The sequence below is a fragment of the Silurus meridionalis genome, chromosome 2, assembly GCF_014805685.1.
Source record: "Silurus meridionalis isolate SWU-2019-XX chromosome 2, ASM1480568v1, whole genome shotgun sequence".
Taxonomy (NCBI): Eukaryota; Metazoa; Chordata; class Actinopteri; order Siluriformes; family Siluridae; genus Silurus; species Silurus meridionalis.
The window spans coordinates 20,247,376-20,266,737 of NC_060885.1; the positions used below are offsets into that span (position 1 = coordinate 20,247,376).

The following is a 19,362-nucleotide window of genomic DNA, read 5'->3' on the forward strand; positions in this document are numbered from 1 at the left end:
GGAGAGATTTAGCTGATATGATGTGTGTTCAGGAGACCAAGAGGAAAGGGAGTAAGGCCAGGAACATTGGAGGTGGGTTTAAACTGTGTGGATGGAAAGAGAAATGGTGTAGTTGTGATTCTGAAGGAAGAGTACAGCAAGAGTGTAGTGGAGGTGAAGAGAGTTTCTGATAGGGTGATGAACGTGAAGCTGGAAGTTGAAGGGGCGATGATAAATGTCATCAGTGCTTATGCTCCACAAGTGGGAGACCTGTGATGTTGTATGGTTTAGAGACAGTGGCATTGAGTAAAAGACAGGAGGTGGAGCTGCAGGTAGCAGAGCTGAAGTTGTTGAGGTTTTCATTGGGAGTGACGAGGATGGACAGGATTAGAAATGAGTTTATTTGAGGGACAGCGCTTATAGGACGTTTTAGAGACAAGGTGAGGGAGGCGAGATTGAGATGGTTTGGACATGTTCAGAGGAGGGACACGGGGTTTATCGGTAGGAGAATGATGAGGATGAAGCCACCAGAAAAGAGGAAGACCAAGGAGGTGGTTTATGGATGTGGTGAGGAAAGACATGCAGGTAGTTGGGTTGAAAGAGGCAGATGTAGAAGACAGAGGGGTGTGGAGACGGACGATCCGCTGTGGCGACCCCTAATAAGAGAAGCCGAAAGAAGAAGAAGTACCTGTACTTCAATAAATCTATCTATCTAGACATTTATAACGTGACCAATGACTGTCACGTTCCTACGTTCCTTAGTTATGACTAAATTGAGTCTTATAATGAATGCGAATGAGGGCGATATTGAAAATAAAAAACTTCAGAGTTTGAGCAGACTCCTCGATTGTTCGGGACCCTTCAGCATGATTTCAAGACGTTCTAGAGCGCCAGGCTTAGTGGCATGACGTCACATAATGACGCGCATGCGCAGTGAAACTTCGCACCAGCTCCGTGGCTCTGTGTAACCAGCGGTTACGGTAAATAAGACTATAGGGCTATTTTTGTGCGTAGGAGACGCAACATTCTGGACAGGAGACATTATTTTATTTTTCGGTTCATTTTGTGGTGCAGTCGTAGTGAATGAATGTGCATTAACAGCCCCTGAGCTAACTAAGAAATGCTAATGACTGGTCCTCAATTAGAGACACAAAGTGGCCCAGAGCAGCGCGGTGCGCTTCGAGCCCAGGGCTAGCGCTAGCTCTCTGTGCTAACCTGCTGCAGGCGGTGCAAGATTCGCTGACCTGACATTTCGAATCCACGGTGTAAGTAGACACACTTTGCTTCTAGAAAAACATATATAACTCTATATTGTTATGTTTTCTGAATTTGTTAAGATGTTTTCCTCCGTTTAAAAAATCGTTGTTGGTGGTGCCGAAACGCTTAGCGTGTAGCCCATATGTATCCGGCTTGTCAATCTGCTCCGGCTCAGCTCGTTTAACCCATGTTAGCTTAGCATAGGCTGAAACATGACCAGGCTAGCTGGCTAATCTGCTACACTCATGGCCTGTTTATACGGCTGTTTTTATAGGGAAATATACAACATTAGCTAACAACGCTGCATTTCCCGCAGCACTGGTCACCTGCAGGGTCGCTCATTGTGTGTTATCGAGTCGCTTTATAAATAACTTCAAGTATTTTCTGTTCGTCCTTACAGAAGATATGTTTATAATTGTATATAAATCAGCAGTATGCCTGGGATAAGGCTCTGTGCTGAACCACCCCGCTCGTGTCTTGCACGATACGGACAGGCACTGGTACATCGCGATATTTCTTGCAATATCTTCCAGACTACCCTGTACCCAGTGTTTTGGTGTACCACCATTAAAGATACACCTACACGATCTTCTAAACCAAAGTCAATCATTTAATAATAGTAATAAAAAAATGTATACATGCAAACATATGCATGTATTCAATATGTCAATTGGAATAATATGCATATATATATATATATATTATAATATATATAAAATACATAATTCTAAGGTACATCAGCATGGTCACAGAACACAATGTTGAAGCAAGGCTGGTTAGAAGGGTTGGTTTCATATTGCTGACTTCTGCTATTTTTATTATTATTTATTATTATAATTATTATAAAGACCAGCTGTTGCTTTTAAACTAATTCCTCATCTTATCATGGTAACACCAGATAAGTAATAATGTTTAGTTGTCATAATTCTTAAACCGGGGTTCATGAGACGTTGTCAGGGAGAGACAAATTTAAAACTTGCTGTGACCAGTGACTGTTCATGCTTACATCCTTAGTTGTGATTTGATTTCGCACAAGTCCATATTACATCTAAGAAACAGCGCCTAAAAATAATAAAAAGAAATACAATGCAATGTTGAACACATCTCCAGAGATTGAACAGAGTGCTCGCTTGTCTCTGAAAAATTCCTCTTTATTTCAAGAGGGCCCAAAGTGCCATAGTTTTATGGCATGAAGTCACACATCAATGAGGTGCATGCGCAATGCGTGTTCGCAAACGCGTGTCTATGTGGGTAACCTGCTGTGATGTGGATTTAATATGGTGAAAGTTGTGCAGTTATTGTTGTGCTTGTAGTTGCCATGATTCTCTAATGTTCAATAATAAAGAATATTTTGCTTCAGTATGTAGCCTATATATTTATTATGCACATTTACTTAAGACTGATGTGTGTATAATTGGATTGTGTTTGGATGGTTTATGCAATTGCTAATAAAGGAGGCTGAGAGCCCGCTGTTTTATTTATTGTTTATTATCATGGTTATAAATAAGAGTGCTGTTTTCGCAGGACATAATTTGCTGCTGGTGCATCAACATCAACACCAGAAGCCATCCTCCATGGCTCAGTTCGGGGGACAGAAGAACCCCCCATGGGCAGCCCAGTTTGCTGCGACTGCTGTGTCTCAGCCTGGACATTCTGCACAGTCTATTGACTTAAACAGTTTACACTGTGAGTATTATAGTAAGTGGTACAAAATAACTTCTATTTATTTATTTTTTTTCTTAATACTGGTAATTGCTTTACATCGTCTATAAGAAAATTGTGAGGCTTAAATGTTAAGTTTTTTAAACAAAGGTGTGTTCACGGTTCAATGCTGTGTACTTTAGATTATTAACAAAGTTTGCTTATTTGTTCTGGGATCTGTCTTGTGCAATTGTGCCAGCAGTGTTTGCTGCTATAACTCTTTTTGTGCTATTTATCCTGCTACAGCTTTAGGTGTTCAGCAGCCGTCTCTTTTAGGTGCTTCCCCCTCTATGTACTCCCAGCAGTCAGCCTTGGCTGCAGCATCCCTCAACACACAGTCCGCCACCAATTACCAGATTTCCCAGCAGACTGCGGCTCTTCAACAGCAGGCAGCCGCAGCTGCCGCCGCTGCGCTACAACAGGTAAGATTGTGTATTGTTGCACAATACTCTGCTGTGTCCATACGTTAAAAGAATTCTAGCACACCCACAGATAGCAAATGATTCTTATTCAAGCGACATTTGCTTACTAAAGAGTTCTTGCAGGTGGTCTGATTGTAACCCCACTCAGAGCAGCAGTGAATAAACACAAGACTCTGCTATGTGTTTAATTTTAGTCCCAAATCAATTCAGCCCTGCAGCAATACCAGCAGCAGCAACAGCAGCAGCCACCCCAAGTTCCCCCACCACAACCACCTCCTCAACAGACACTCTACAATGTCCCACATCAGGTATTCATGCACATCCAATTTTTCATACAACACAACACGCACAAACTTCATTAGCCTTTTACTCCTATGGCATTTAGCGAAATAAACATTTATTTATCATTGCTAACTACAGATCAACCGAATTTTTAATTTCGGCTTATCAAAATAATCCCATTGGTACATTATTTGGAAAATTCTACTCTTAATGCTGCTCTATAATTGTTTGGTGCAGATGACATTTCTGTAAGATTGTTTCTTAAGAAAGTCATTAAATGATCCAGGGACACAAACCTTTATCACCAAAAACATTCAGTATGGAGGCCAGCAGATGGCCTGTCAGCTGGTCACAATTAGGGCGAGAAAAGAAATCCAGATGCATAGCTTTTGCTGTTAACTGGTGCTGACACACTGCAGATGTCTGTATAATGTTAAAAGAAAGGAACACAGATACACATTTTTCAAATAATCTGATCTGTATAGGACCATGTGTCAGCATAGCTCTTATGGGAGTTGTGAAAAATTGGGCTTTTTTTTCCTTTTATAGAGAAGTTGTTTAAATAAAAAAAAGTAATGGCGTGAATATAAAGTGTATGTTCAGGAAGTGTTTTGTAGTGACTGCTTTTGCAATAAATGTCTTGGACGAGTCTCAAGGGCAAGTATAAATGTGCAAGGGCCGGTAGCATGCCTCTTAGATAGCCTGCATCGTGCATCTTGGTATTTTCTTTGGTATTTATTCAGGTCAAAATTGTTGCTGCAATAAAGCAGACTGTATTAAATCAGCTTACATTGACTGGTTTTAAGCTACATACATACATTTTCTTCTAATACTTTGTAATTGTTCTGTGCTTGCTGCTTTTTACATTTTTCTACTTTTTTTTTTTATTGTTTTTGTTGACAGCTTCCACAGCCTCAACCTGCTCTGCTTACACAGGTAAACTGTATTATTAGTTGCTGCTTCAATAAACAAAATACATAAATTGCAGTAGAGCACCTTTACTTCCTTCATTTGAATGTTCATGTATAGTCACATACAACAGTTTCTAGAGTTTAACTTAGGATAGTCCAATAAAGAAAACATTTACTGAGCAGCAGTTCTGTGGAACACCTGGCTGAGAGAGGTCGTTCAAGAATGGCCAGACTGGTTCGAGCTGACAGAAAAGCTACAGTAATTCAGATAACCACTTTTGTACAATTTTGGTGAGCAGAAAAGCATCTCAGCATGCAAGTTAAAACTTGGTAGATGGGTTACAACAGCAGAGACCATGTCGGGTTCAACTTCTGTCAGTGGTTAAAAGAAAGTAAAGCCTGCAGTGGGCACATACTCCCTAAACTCCTAAAAGGGAACAGCCAAAGACTGTAAAACATGCTTCTGGTCTGATGAATCTCTACTTTTTACTGATTCACACAAAGGAAAGGGCAAACTATGGCCACATTGGCATGAGTCCATGGATAAAACCCTGCAAGCTGGCAGTGAGGTTGTAATGGTGTGGATTTTTTCCTTTGTAAACTTTGGACCTGTTAAATCCAATCATTACCTCCCCTTAATTATTATTAGTATGGTAGTTGTTCCACATTACTTCCAAAACTAAAACTTCTTTGTGTTCTCCAGCCCCCTGTCGCTTTGCAGACCAGCATGAGTTTGTCGAACCCACAACAGACAGCACAGATCACGGTATCGTACCCGACGCCCCGCTCCAGCCATCAGCAGCAGACTCAGCCCCAAAAACAGCGTGTCTTTACTGGGGTTGTCAACAAGCTGCACGATACATTTGGGTTTGTGGATGAAGATGTGTTCTTTCAGCTTAGGTAAGAATTGATAGTGCAATTGTGTTTTTGTTTTGATGTATTTTAAATAAGATATTTATTCAAGTGTGTGGTGTCTAGTGCTGTAAAGGGAAAAACACCCCAAGTGGGTGACCGTGTTCTGGTTGAGGCTGTCTATAATCCCAACATGCCCTTCAAATGGAACGCCCAACGCATACAGACTTTACCTCAGTTACCCAACCAAACGGTGAGTAAAACCAATTTGTCAGATTGATCCTCCACCCAATATGTAAATACCCAACAAAATAACTGGTTCTTTATAACTTTCTATAGATGTATTTTCAGTGATCTTGATTGCTGTGCTTTTAATTTCCATATAGCACCAGGCGGCCCAGCCCTTACCTCAAGTTTCCCCACAGTTGTCCAGCTTTTACTCTGACGCCGGAGTTCAACGCTACACTGACATGCACACAGCGGTGGATTCAAGACCAAATGTAACATTTGTCTTTTAATGTGTTCCATTTTATCTTCTTTCCCTGAATAGTGCATTCATGTCATGTTGGATCCATTGGCACTTCTTATGTTTTTCTTTTGCCATTTCTGCAGTCCATTATTAAATGTAATATAAAGACTGTATAGACTGTTTTATGTGAGATTGGGGAATGGTACCCTTTCTAGTGGAAAAATATTCACGAGCTAATCTCAGAAGAGCATTTTTTAAATTTGTTTTTCTTCCACAATGCAATTAATTTGACTGATGCTACATCAAAGTACCAGGTAAACAAACCAAACTTTTACCTTGTAACAAGAGCAGATTTTATTCTTGCTTCATGTCCAGTTTTTCTTGGGTGGATAAAGCATCAGCTAACGTTTGTTAGATGTTAAATTGTTTTTGGCAGGTGCTTGCTATGATGACATGACAACAGCACTGCTAAATATATTTATTTTGTTGTGTGCATTGCCTGAGCTTCTAAGGCAGATATGTTGAAAAAACAGCAGTTTTGTTGTTTAATGACCAAAATTCTTTCATGGCATGAATGAACTGAAATACTGCTTCTTTCTTCTTGTAGCACAGGTGTAGTCGAAGTTCTTTGCTACACTTTTTTTCAGCCAAAGATGAGCTGTGGCTAAAATTTAACTGCTTTTGCTCTGGTTTACAGCTTTATGCTTGTGTGTTAATGTCAGTGTTTAATACTCTGTTTTCTCACTACTTGTAGTTGGTCTTTGGCTAAACAGTGTTTGGAAACCAGACCTTTGAGCAGTCATTGAGCTTTTCAGATAATAGTTTAATAGATTTAATAGTAATAAAATGCATGATAAAACAAGCCTAGCTGATGTCTGTATTGTTCTGTCTAACTAACTGTGTACTTTGAAGTGTAACATTCAGGTTGCATCTGCATTTCCTAATTCTAACCAGTCCAACATTATCTCTTTTTGTTTAGTTTTTCCCAGGAGACAATCTAGATACTTTACTAGGAGTTTTCTTTTTAGGGTTTAATTTCCTGAATGATCATTAATTGCTGCATGCTCATATTTTATCACAGTCAATGATTTCTGGTTTTTAAGCAATGGCCAAAAGTAATAAATAATTATTTTACTAATTCTTCTTTAATTTATAAGAAACATGTGTTCTTTGTTTCTTCTTACCATAAGGTTCTTTGTGTTTTAACAAACCTTTCCCTCAGGTCATAATCTCCATAATGGGTCACCCAAATTCATGTTCTGGATGTGAAACAGTTTGCAAATTTGCATTAGAAAATATATAACCTAGCCCTATACATGGAATGCACCAATTCTAGCAGGCTAGCTCCAAACTGGTTGCTATAATCTTCTGCTGCAGATACGTTCTAACTTATGTGTCCTGCATGTTTCAGAACCAGCCTCCTGCTCCCAACATGATGAAGCCAGGCCCTTCCATGATTCAATCTCTACCTCCTCCCACCACATTCAGTGTGCAAGCACAGGGTCCCCCTCCATCGTTGCTTCAGGCGCAGCTTTCAGCAGCCTCTCTTGCTCCATTGCTCCAGAATCCTCCCCAGCCTCTTCTTCCTCAGCCCCCTCCAAAAGGTAGGGAAATATAATGCTGCTTCCCAAAACATTCTGAATTTGTAGAAAATGAGAGATGATATTACCACCTTTATACTTTTGTTTTAGCTGTTGCTTGTTTTGTAGATTCAGTCTTTTCAGGTGGTTTACTTCAGCCTCCGGTGCGGATGATGCCCCAGCCTCAACCTGTGAGACGCATAGACCCCTCTCCTCGCTTTCCCAGCCGCAGTGACCGACCTGAACTCATTCTGAGGAAAGAAGACAGAAGGTCAATGTTTGTTTGTTTGTTTATTAAAAAATAATTTAATAATGGCACTCTTGATGCTCATAGATAGATGGATAGATGTTTGTGTATAAAAGAGGCAAAATTAAAACATTGAACACCACACATTTATTCACAACGTCCAGTCTTTACTCGGATTTAACAAAACAAACAATAAAAAAAAACCCATAAAAAAAAAACTTTTACAAGAATATTTTGTCCTCGTGTTATGTATATGTATATATGTTATATTTATGTATACACTCTAAATACTCTAGACACAAGTTTCATTTCCGTAGTAAAGTCCCTTGAGAAGATATACTAAAATGGTTGCTAAAATGTTAGGGGTGTACTCACTTTTGTAAGATAGCGTGTGTGTGTGTGTGTGTGTGTGTGTGTGTGTGTGTGTGTATATATGTATGTGTATGATTATTTTCTGGCTCAGTGTTGTATCCTTAGAGATTATGGGTTACTGTCTAAGTTCCTGTGCATGTCATTTGATGAATTTTTGCATTCAGTCGGGAGAGAGACAGAGAACGGAGGCGATCCAGAGAGCGATCTCCAGCACGCAAGCGCTCAAGGGACCGGTCACCTCGAAGAGATCGTTCTCCTAGACGTCCACGCAGAGTGGTACCTCGATATACTGTACAGTTCTCAAAGTTCTCCCTGGACGGGTAAGCCTTGTGCTTAATGATTTACTGTTTATCAGTAATTTAGCATGTTAAATATTACTGTATAGGGCTGCAGCTATCGATTATTTTAGTTTAGTGCATTTAATTGCCATATTACATCGAAATACAAATATATAAAAAAAGAAATATATATAAACATTTATTTCAAGTTAATTAAAATAAAGATAAATGCACTGTATTGTGTGTGTGTTTTTTCTTAATTTATTTTTATTTTTTTATTATCCCAAGCGTTGTAAACTTTGTTCTTTGGCCCCTCACTGTTTCCTCTCAAGTTTAATTTATGTGTACAGATGTCAGTGACGGTTTATACAATGAAAATCGAAAGTGAGGCTCCAGGCAAACTACAGCAATAAAATGTGTTTACTGGTCCAGGGGTCGCATTTATAAACAAACCTTTTCGTGGAAAGTGGTGTACGCGTGTTTTTTCAAAGGTTGTGATTTTACAAATAAACAAATTTGATAGGAGACAGTGTGCACCTGTAAGTAAACTCCTGCGTACACGCGGAATTGGTGACACAGATGGCGCGCACAAACTTTGCGTGAAAAGTGGTGTTTGCATAAAAACAGGGCCGGAAAAGTGCGTTCGCCATTTCCACGCAAAGTGTGTCGCCAATTTCCCTTCTTGCCTCTGGTTTATAAATGAAACCACAAAGCGGTCTGGAATTTAACAGGTGGTGCATCAATAATTATGGTTCGTGGGGAAACACAGTACTTTGTGGGTAGTTAAATGGAATGGAATTTGCCCTGATGCTTCTTTGTATTTGAGTTACTCGAGGAATCGTTTCAGCCCTATTGCTGTATATTACAATGGTGTGTGTGTTTGTGTACACTCTACAGATTTAATTGTGACATGATGGAGCTAAGACGGCGGTATCAAAGTCTTTATATCCCAAGTGACTTCTTTGATGCTGTATTCACCTGGGTGGATGCCTTCCCCTTATCACGACCATTTACCTTTGGAAACTACTGCAACTTCCATATCATGCACAAAGAAGTGGACTCTTTAGTGAAGAACACAGCTGTACTGGACCCTCCTGATGCCAATCATACCTACAGTGCTAAAGTATTAGGAAGAACTTATTAAAAATAATACAAATATCAATAGAATTCCTTCGGGTGCTTAAATGTCATCTAAAAATGCTGCTTGTGGTGTAGGTGATGCTGCTTGCAAACCCCAGTCTTGATGAACTATATCACAAGTCTTGTGCCTTGGCTGATGATCCACAAGAGCTGAGGGACTCTTTCCAGCACCCAGCCCGCCTAATTAAGGTAAAGCCAGAGTGAAGTCATCTCTGTCACTACTTGATCCGGCCCGCAAACACATTCTGTACTACGCGAAAACCGAAAACCAAAATTGCCGCCACTTCCTGTCATAGCCACCGTTTATACGACGTATTTTTCACAGTCTAATAATGTGGATTCTTTTGCGTTTTATGTTTAGCTCAAAAATTTATTTAAAGCTTGTGAAACCGGGAAAAACCCAGGATATAATCCATATATTAGCCGCTTCGTTGTTTAAGCCGTGGTTCAAAGGGTGGGAAAAAGTAGCGGCTTATAGTCTGGAAAATACGGTACACACCTTTAATAACCAAATGGGGTCTAACCAATGTAAACTATTTAATTACAATTTTCCATGTATTTAATTGTATTTGATCAATTTAATTTGTTTCAGTTTAATTGATTACTCAATTTAATTCATATAATTATTTTGTAAGTTTATTTATATCGAGGGAATCACTAGTAAATAACTATTTTTGTTTGTGTCAGTAACCTTTAGTGATAATTGGATTAACAGATGCCCCTGTCTGGTCTGATGCTAATGCTTTATTACCTATTCAGAACTCTAAATTCTATAGCACATGATTTGTTTCTTTTCAGTTCTTGGTTGGGATGAGGGGTAAAGATGAGGCCATGGCGATTGGCGGCCACTGGTCTCCATCCCTTGATGGAACCGATCCAGAGAACGACGCCTCAGTCCTTATAAAAACAGCAATACGTTGTTGTAAGGCTCTGACAGGAATTGATCTGAGTTTGTGTACCCAGTGGTAAGTACAACTCTCTTCCAAAATTTTTCACATTTTGTCTCATTTTTACATGTGCTTTTGTCAGTTTTAGTGCTCAGCAGTGCTAAAAACGCTAATTAAAACCATCAGCAGTTTGTGACTCACTGCATGGTTTTGACAAAACTCTGACATGTCAGGGGCTTATTTGTTTACTTAACTGTAAAAATTATTTTTTTTTTTTTTTTGCTCAATTATCTTTACTTTGCAGTGTCCTTTTTTTGCTAATGTGTGTAACAGTCATGCCTCTATGTGGTTGAATGCTCTTAATCTGTTGCTAGAAAAGCAGAGCCAGAGGAGGAGTCGCCACCATTACATTCTGTTCTATGACATTTGACCTGTTAAATATCTTATATATTTAACTTGCTTTCACTGTGTCTTTAAATATGTCTTCCTCTCACAACCTTGTGGTTTATGAGCTACCCCTCACAAGCATCCAGTTCAGACTCTGTTTCTATGGGGAGGGGTCTGGCAGGAGGGCAGGTGAAAATGTCAGATATGTTGTTTGTTTTCATTTATTCTGTCTGTCAATTTTCCCAATACATGGCTGCTGTTCATCGTGAGAACCTACTGTGGAGATCTGACGACTTATTCTGGGGTCATTTACCACAAAGTGGGGCTGTGGGATTGGAGCAGTGTGTGTTTGTGTGTTGATGGAAGTGTATTGGGGTTAGGCCTTGTGATGTCTGACAGAATGTTTCTTTCCAATGCACTTCTTCCTTTGCGACAGGTATCGTTTTGCAGAGATTCGCTATCACCGCCCTGAGGAGACTCACAAAGGGCGGACAGTTCCCGCACATGTGGAGACAGTGGTTTTATTTCTCCCGGATGTATGGCATTGTCTTCCTACCCGCTCAGAGTGGGAAGGACTGTCCCGTGGACTCAAGGAGCAGCTGGCAGAGAAACTCTTGGCTGAACGGAAGGAGGCTGATGGAGAACAGGCACTGAATGCTAATCCTTCTCTTCTCATTTCCGCTTCTCACAGGCACAGGAATAGACAGACAAACACTCAAATACACAAAAACAAACTCAGTCATAATACAAAAGCCCCTTTTTACTGTCCCTGTGTGTCCATTCTTTTTCCTCAATTCCAATCCCCTCCTGCTTTCCTCTACTTGCTCTCCCAGCACTGCCCTCGCCACCACTCCCCACCCTACCCAGCCTGCAGTCACACACAGCGGAACAGATTAGGACATACTTTGAGATTGCTTCAACTGGTAAAACAGATTCAAGCTCTGCCTATTCACGAATTGACTGAAAAATCGTAAAAAAAAATTTGTGGTGTCAAATATACGTAAGATTTAAATTCCACAGTTTGCTTGTGAGATGTGGATATTATTTTATTTGGAAATGATTTACCTCATAGAAATGGCATGCTGGAATCTGGAGAGCCAGTTGTAAAACGTGTGTTTTAGACTGTTTTCTGTTATAAGTAATTTTATATTTCAAATCAATATCTGATGGACTCCAAAAATTCCTTAGGTTTTCTTTCTTGTCTGTCCTCATTTTTTTTTTTTATATATATTTCTGGATTGGACTGTACCCAGATTTGTGGACTTGATTTCTCCAGGGAGGTTGGTTGATCAAGGACAGTCCTGTATGAGTAAATGTTAATAATAAGGAAAGAGAAACATTGAAGATTAAGCTGTAAAATAGTTATAGGGCATTCTTTACTCACCCTGAGTTGGAGACCATCTCTGAGTGCATCTGTCACATTTCTGGACCCACTGTCATTGATTATCTTTTTGTATTCCACAGAACTGGCATTGATTGGCCGATGAGTGGGGTTTGGATCGGTTATAAAAGCTAGAGAGCTCCCATGTATACTAGAAGTTGACACATTTGGTTTTTAATTTTTTTTGTTTGTTTGGTTTTTTTTTTTCCCAAAATCAAGACCTCAGTTGGAGGAGAAAATGAAAGACTGTTTTGACCTTGCTTCTTGCACAGACTTTTTATTTCAAAAATGAAAACCATTTTAGAGTTACTGTTTGACTTTCTGTTCATCTGTTTTTTTTTACTGGTGTAGGAGGAAGAGGAGAAAGATGAAGATGATTCAAAAGAACTTACTATCCCAACTCACTGGTCTAAGCTCGATCCGAAGTCCATGAAGGTAAATTGTCGGTTAATCATTTTGGCCCTGTTCTCTGCGGAGCACCTGCTTCATCTGTATGTGTACGTTTGTGTTCAGGTGAACGATCTGCGCAAGGAACTGGAGAACCGATCGCTGAGCTCCAAAGGATTGAAGTCCCAGTTGATAGCTCGACTCACTAAGCAGCTGAAGGTGGAGGAGCAAGTGGAGGAGTCCAAAGAGCCTGAGAAGGTTGAACCTGTCAGTGTGGAGGAGGAGGAGTCTTGCAGAACAGAGGAAGATCGTGAGGTGAAAGTTCACAGAAAATAGATTTTACTGCTATTCTTTATAATTGAAGTAAATTGTGAGTGGATACGATAAGATTTAAACCATATAGAAGGAAGTCAGTTGACTGTTTATTTGTCAGATTAGTCAGGTGACGTTTGTGTGATTTTTTCTAGGAAGAAGAGCGTAAGCGACAAGAGGAGTTGGAGAGGCAGCGTAGGGAAAGGCGTTACGTTCTCCCAGAAGAGCCCACAATCATTGTTCACCCCAACTGGGCAGCCAAGAATGGCAAATTTGACTGCAGCATCATGTCTCTGAGTGTGCTGTTGGACTACAGGCTAGAGGATAATAAAGAGCACTCCTTTGAGGTAAGGAAATCTGCTTTTTAACAGTGTTGGTGTAATTTATTAAGTATTGTACTTTTAAATAGATAAAGATTGATTGCAAGAGCAATTATTTTTATGTAAAACATCTCACAGTTTGCATATTTTGCCTCTGCTTTTTGAGTGGTGCAGTATTTATTTATTATATTTTGTATTATATGCTAATTAATATTTAACTAGAAATAAATCTTCAATGTTTTATTCTTATTTTGTTCAGGTCTCATTGTTTGCTGAACTTTTCAATGAAATGCTTCAACGAGATTTTGGCTACAGGATCTACAGAGCTCTTGCTGCCCTTCCGAGTAAGGAGGAAAAAAAAGAAAAGAAAGATAAGGCAAGGAAAGATGCAGAGAGAAAAGAGATAGACAGGAGGGATGCAAAGAAGGACAAGGATGATGAGAATACTGAGCCAGTCTCAAAAAGACCAAGAGAGGAGGAAGATAAGAAAAGGGTGAGCAGATGTTACACCTTCCATCTCAAACCTGGTAATAAAAAACAAAAGGTTGCCAACTAGACTGGTAGTCAACAAGTCAGTATCGTTAAAATCCTAACAAAAATAATAAATATAGTAACATGAATAAATAATTTTATCAGCAATCATTGATAAGATTGACATTTTGATTCACTTTGGTAGTGTGCTTTTGTCAGCATAGGAACTAAAAATTTGTTAAATTACATAAATGATGCTTTTAAGTAAATTTTTATCTCAGTTAAAATCTGACCTAGTCATGTTCTGGTGTAAATAAATAAAACCCCAACAGCTGAATTCAGGCTAGGTGGCTAGGAATCATTAAAATGTTCTTACTTCATTCAACACTGAATCCAAATAGCTCTCCAGTGAGAACATGGGCCTTGTTTGTTTTTATTTACAAAACCCTAAAAACACATATTCCTGTTTGTGTGTTTAACAGGATGAGGACAGGGAGAGGACTCTGAAGAAAGAAGAATCTAAAGATGACGACGATAATGAAGATGCAAGCAGCAATAACAATGCTGACGAGTATGATCCAATGGAAGCCGAGGATGCTGACGAATATGACGATGAAGGTATGTTTTGAAAACTTGTCAAGAGGTGAGTTTTAATGTAATACAAAGATTAAACATAAGTGTTGTAATGCGCAGATAAAGATGATGATGATTCCAGCGGGAGAGATAGAAGGGATGACCGCCGCGATGATAGAAAATCAAGAGATAGATCATCTAAAGATAAAGTGAGCTTTCCGTGGTTCCATATCGTCCTTAACAAACTTTTGTTTCCTGCCATTTCAACTCCGTGATTAAATGTGTATGCTGTTCTTTAGGATGACAAAAAGAAGCTGATGATCACATATGACAAAGATCTCCTAATGGCTTTTGTGTACTTTGACCAAAGCCACTGTGGCTACCTACAGGAGAAGGACATGGAGGAAATTATGTACACACTGGGCTTGCATCTCTCCAGAGCTCAGGTATTACATTTTATAAAGAATGGGTTTTAAACTTTTGTCCCTGTGTGATTAATATTTGAAGGCTATTTGACCAGAGCTCATCATTTGTCTTATTAACTTATAAGATGTGTTTGGTTTAGCGGTCATGTTAATCGAAAGATAATTCTTTGTAGGTAAAGAAGCTGTTAAGTAAACCACTGGTAAAGGAGTGCTGCTACTACCGAAAGTTAACTGACCGAGCCAAAGATGAGCCCAGCCCAGTCTGGACTGCTGATTTTCAGCTCGAGAACTCTTTGGGTAAATAATATTAATACTATAACTTTGAGAAAAAACAACTAATAAACATGGTCATACCTGATCAGCTGTTTATTTTCTGGATTTCTGAAAAATTTAAAAGTCATCATTGGTCATTAACCGTGTTTTGCTGATTTGGCTTACAGGTAACAGACCTTTTCTGCCCAGTCAGAAGGAAAAGCGTGAGACGGAGGACAATGACTCCGGCAGCCTTATTGTTTATAATGGTGCTCTGGTAGATGTGGGCAGCATGCTGCAGAAACTGGACAAGAGTGAGAAAGCCAGGGAGGAGATTGAACTGAAACTCATGCAGCAGGACACTAAAATGGGTAAAACATTTATTCACGGTCACATCGGCACGACAGCACCAGACTGGATTGTTTTATATGAAATTTTCATTGTAACCTGCCTGATTAGATTAGCCAGGTGCACACTGCGATTTTTACACCGATTTAAGCAGTTTTCAGATTTTATCCGAAGTAGTGTACATGCAGCTGTGGATATCAATGCCGATGCCATCGACTTCTATTTGTTTACAAATATAGGATATATGATGATCAATATTTGTGTTTAGTTTATTTAAAAGATTATAAATTGAAGTAAGATTAACCTAAAATATGTTTCGAAAAATATTTCAGATTTCTTTTATTTATTGTCTCATTTTAATTTATATTTATGTATACATGGTTAAACCTTTTGCCATCTTATACATTTCACACAAATAGAATTAAAGAAAAAAAGGGTTTTTTTTGGCACCTCTCTTTCTACACAATGAGGTTTTAGGGAGGTACATTGTAGCTTGTGTAACCTTCGTTTCCCTGACTACCATGTTGGTCAATGTTTTACAAGTGTAATTGCATTTTTATGGTCTGGTCAGTTCTTTGCTGTTCTGAGCCACACAGGTTTTTGTGAATGATTGTCCTTTGCACTTTGACAACGATTCATCAAACCACCAAAACTTTTGTCAAGCACTTTTTGCTATTTGCTCACATTACTTGCACTATTTAGCCAAAATGTGGACACGACTATAATACTGATATGTGCTTGTTAAACATTCCATTCATAAAACATAGGCCTTAATATAGAGTTAGTACACTTTCTTTCTTTTTTTTTTTTTTGCAGAGGAAGATGCAAAACGCACCTCAGAAATCGAGTCGAATAACCGCAGTCTGATGAGAGAATTGGAGCAGGTGAAATCCAGCCTGAGAGAGACAGAAAAGAACCTGAGATCGTGTGAACAGCGAAAGAGCAGCTACCAGCAGCAGCTTCGCAGCACTTTGCTGAGTCTGAACACAGTAATGAAGGACCTGAAAAGCGTCTTACCTAACGTATGTACAAACTTTCTGAAACTCTGATTGTGATGTACTTTTGAAAGAAAAAAAAGTATAATATTCCGTGTACATGATTGTTTTGTCTGTCACATGTAGGATGATCATCCTGAAGATGGTGACCAGAAAACTCAAACTAATGGCTCAGATGACTGAACTACTTTTGCACGTGTGGGATCTATTAACATGTTTAAACCTGTAAATAGGCACTAAACTTGAGTTGTTGAGTTTTTTGTACAAATTTTAAAGGTAATGCTAATGTAGTTTTCTCCTCATAGCCCCCCTCCCCTACCCCCACTACATAATGGCTTATGTAGTTAATTTGTAATATTTAATTCTTGTTCTAATATGTTGTCATTTTCAGAATTCTCTTGAAATGTTTTTCCCCAGTTGCTGGTGATCTTTTCTATTGTTCTATCAGTATACCTGTTAGTATGATTTGCTTTATTGAAGTTTAATTAGCAATAATGATATTTATGTGTACAGAGTATTTAGAACAGAAGAAAAGGTTTATTTGACATCAGTTCCTGGGTAGAATTGGGTATCGATGCCGAACCAGGCTCAGGGTAGAATTTTTTTTTTTTTTGATGCCACAGAGCATAATTTTTTGTGTAAAATCTTTGCCATCACTTCGCTAAATTGCTGCTATCCTGTTTGTTGGTACGCATCCATGCTGACGCATGCATATTTGCTTAATCTGTGATGATCTGAGGATGGCGCTGTGTGCATGTTTTTTTTTGTGGTCATTTCAAAGGGTAAATCTGGCACAAAAAGCCAAGCTATGTTTTTTTTTTTTTTTTATTTAGTGGTTATTATAATAAATTTGACTCTTTCTGTACACAAGAATTCTAAGTACTTTGCAGATCATACCAGAATTGTAGTTTGTGTGAATGTGACATTTAAAAAATTTTCCCCTGGTCAGTTATGTTCTTTTGAAGCTAAAAAACAGCCAAACCTAGTACCAATGAGCCCAAAGCAACCAAGTGCGTATTATTTTTCTAATCCAGATGTACTATCATGGTTGTTCTGTGTAAAAAAATAAATAAAATAAAATAAAATAAAATGGTTAATTTTAACATTTTATTACGCATTACAGTTTTCTGCTGTGGAATTACACGTTTACCAGGTTTGTCCTCAAGAGGGCAACGTTGGACAAATTGCAAGCTTCTGTATGTGACAGTATGCAGTTTGAAGTAAAGGCACTAGTGTCCTGTTCCTGCACAGTGGTGTGCTGTTTACTAAATGTTTTTTCGTTGAAACAAATCCAGAATTTTCCGGGAACACCACATGTAATATATATGTGGCTGTTATTTGGGTCTTGTTCAAAGTTCTCCCATCCCAAAGTATAGGGCTGATTTTCAAATAGAAAATTCAAAAAAAAATAGGGCAGTCATCACTGCATACAACCTGGGGTGTATTTTAATTCCTAATTTCAGATACAAAAGCTCCATTGTTATTTTAAAATAAGAACCATGTCTATTGTCATTCATGAGCCTCTTTGTTAATGATATTCCCCCCCAAGTCTTTGTGTGTCAGACAGAGGAAACTGTTGGGATGTGACTGTTTTCTTGAGTTACATTCCAGAGCAGAGAACTGACTTTACTGGGAAACAAAGGAGGAGAATTTTTACTTCCTTGAGTGCATGTGCATTCTTGGGTGCTCTTAATTTTATATGAAAACTAAGGTAATTGTATTTTTCTTATCCAGAAAGCGTATTTCACGTTTGATATTGCTGCCATTTTAATAGCTCTAACATGTCAAAATTGTGCCTCAGCTTCCTGCAGTGAATTGGAACAGCACAATACTCGATCACTTCACAGTCTGGTATTCTACATTGCTGCAGGAAGCATGCAAAGTTCATGAACACTGTACAGCTGGTTATGGTGGTACTGTATATTCCCACTGCCTTTCACAGTTGATTGAAATTTAGCCAACCATTTCCAGGTGTTCGGAAATGCTTAGAATATCTGGTCTACCTCCTTTTCTACTCGGGCCCTCTGTGACTGCAAAAACCAATAGAAGTAATATGAAACTCAAATACTGTAATACTTGATGTTGGACAGTTTTTTGTTATGAAAACCATAATAGGACATCAAAACTGCTCCACTGATCTCTGGCACAATCTCACTCTGCAGTCCAGCTGCAGCAGAGGCAGGCGGAGTGTTGTGAAATTGGAGCGTTTGCAGGTAAGCACACACACCATCAGAGACAGAGGGCTTTTGTGCCTCCACCTTCTCTCAGCCTCTCAAGTCTGGATAGGAGTCGTACATTAAAGAGCCACTGCACAATTGATTCATTTAACACAAGCATGGTGGTTTCTTTTCCCCCACTCCTTTTTTTTGTGAATAGAGAGCTTGGGTGTCTCTGTTGGGCCAGTTTTAGGGTGGGAAAAGAGATTAGATCGCTATGCCAGACAATTCGTGGAACAGGGACGTGTACATGGAGAAGCCTGTAGATTTACTGTGTAGCTTTCTGAAAGTAAATACTGGTACCACGAACATGGTAAACAAAGTCAACGTTTCTATAATTTTAAATGGCCTTATTCACCAATATTTTTCTAAAGTAACAAAACATTTTTTTCCATTTCTTTTGTTTCTTTAACACTATTGTTTGATTCTGGCAATAGAAGTAAACAAGACTCTTTTGTCTACAACTGGACCACTGATCTGTGTCAGACCTTCGTCTGCCCTGGACGCCTTTCCCTCCACCCCTTTTGTTCACACCTTGCTTTGCTGTCTTATATCAAGCACCTCACCATGTTCAGCCACCCCCCCGAAATGATTATTCCATGTCATTGTTGTAATTACCACAACAAAGCTGAGCCGTCGTCCCCAGACACACCACAGTGGCCCATCTTGATGGCTTTTCATAACATCTTGAGGTTATCCATGTGCTTGCCAGCTAGGTTATAGTACAAAGAGTACTTTTTTTTTTTATTAAGCACAGAGCCACACAGGAATAGACTAGTTAAGATATTTGAATATGAGTGAAATGAGCCCTTTAGAAACACAAACTTACTAGGTTGGGTCTGACCAAGCTCATTTCTTCTATTTTTCTTTATGTGCTCAAAACATGATCAATAATATGCATTAGCATTAAAACTAAAA

The 19,362-nt window shown here is 39.0% G+C and overlaps 1 protein-coding gene across 4 annotated transcripts; it reads left to right on the top strand.

Moving 5' to 3' along the window:
* Positions 1–918: 918 nt before the first annotated feature.
* ccar1 (cell division cycle and apoptosis regulator 1) lies at positions 919–17,336 on the top strand. Of its 4 annotated transcripts, none has more exons than XM_046874340.1 (26): positions 919–1,244; positions 2,761–2,934; positions 3,184–3,359; positions 3,554–3,667; positions 4,545–4,577; positions 5,256–5,452; positions 5,531–5,657; positions 5,791–5,904; positions 7,285–7,477; positions 7,583–7,724; positions 8,237–8,392; positions 9,248–9,473; positions 9,566–9,679; positions 10,289–10,455; positions 11,201–11,411; positions 12,497–12,580; positions 12,659–12,847; positions 13,000–13,191; positions 13,424–13,657; positions 14,118–14,253; positions 14,329–14,417; positions 14,508–14,654; positions 14,807–14,930; positions 15,074–15,256; positions 16,050–16,255; positions 16,355–17,336. In XM_046874340.1, the coding sequence occupies exons 2-26, from the start codon at positions 2,811–2,813 to the stop codon at positions 16,409–16,411; spliced, it is 3,735 nt and encodes a 1,244-aa protein (XP_046730296.1). In that variant the 5' UTR covers positions 919–1,244; positions 2,761–2,810; the 3' UTR covers positions 16,412–17,336. The 4 variants fall into 4 exon arrangements, with proteins under 4 accessions (XP_046730296.1, XP_046730305.1, XP_046730315.1 ...); XM_046874349.1 differs by having other exon boundaries at positions 2,761–2,922; XM_046874359.1 differs by lacking the exon at positions 5,791–5,904.
* The last annotated feature ends 2,026 nt before the right edge of the window (positions 17,337–19,362 follow it).

Coding starts and splice junctions, on each gene's coding strand:
- ccar1 (XM_046874340.1), top strand. CDS start 2,811: ATGGCTCAGTTCGGGGGACAGAAGAACCCCCCATGGGCAGCCCAGTTT. Junction 8,393..9,247: donor TCAAAGTTCTCCCTGGACGG/GTAAGCCTTGTG, acceptor TACACTCTACAG/ATTTAATTGTGACATGATGG. Junction 9,474..9,565: donor ATCATACCTACAGTGCTAAA/GTATTAGGAAGA, acceptor CTTGTGGTGTAG/GTGATGCTGCTTGCAAACCC.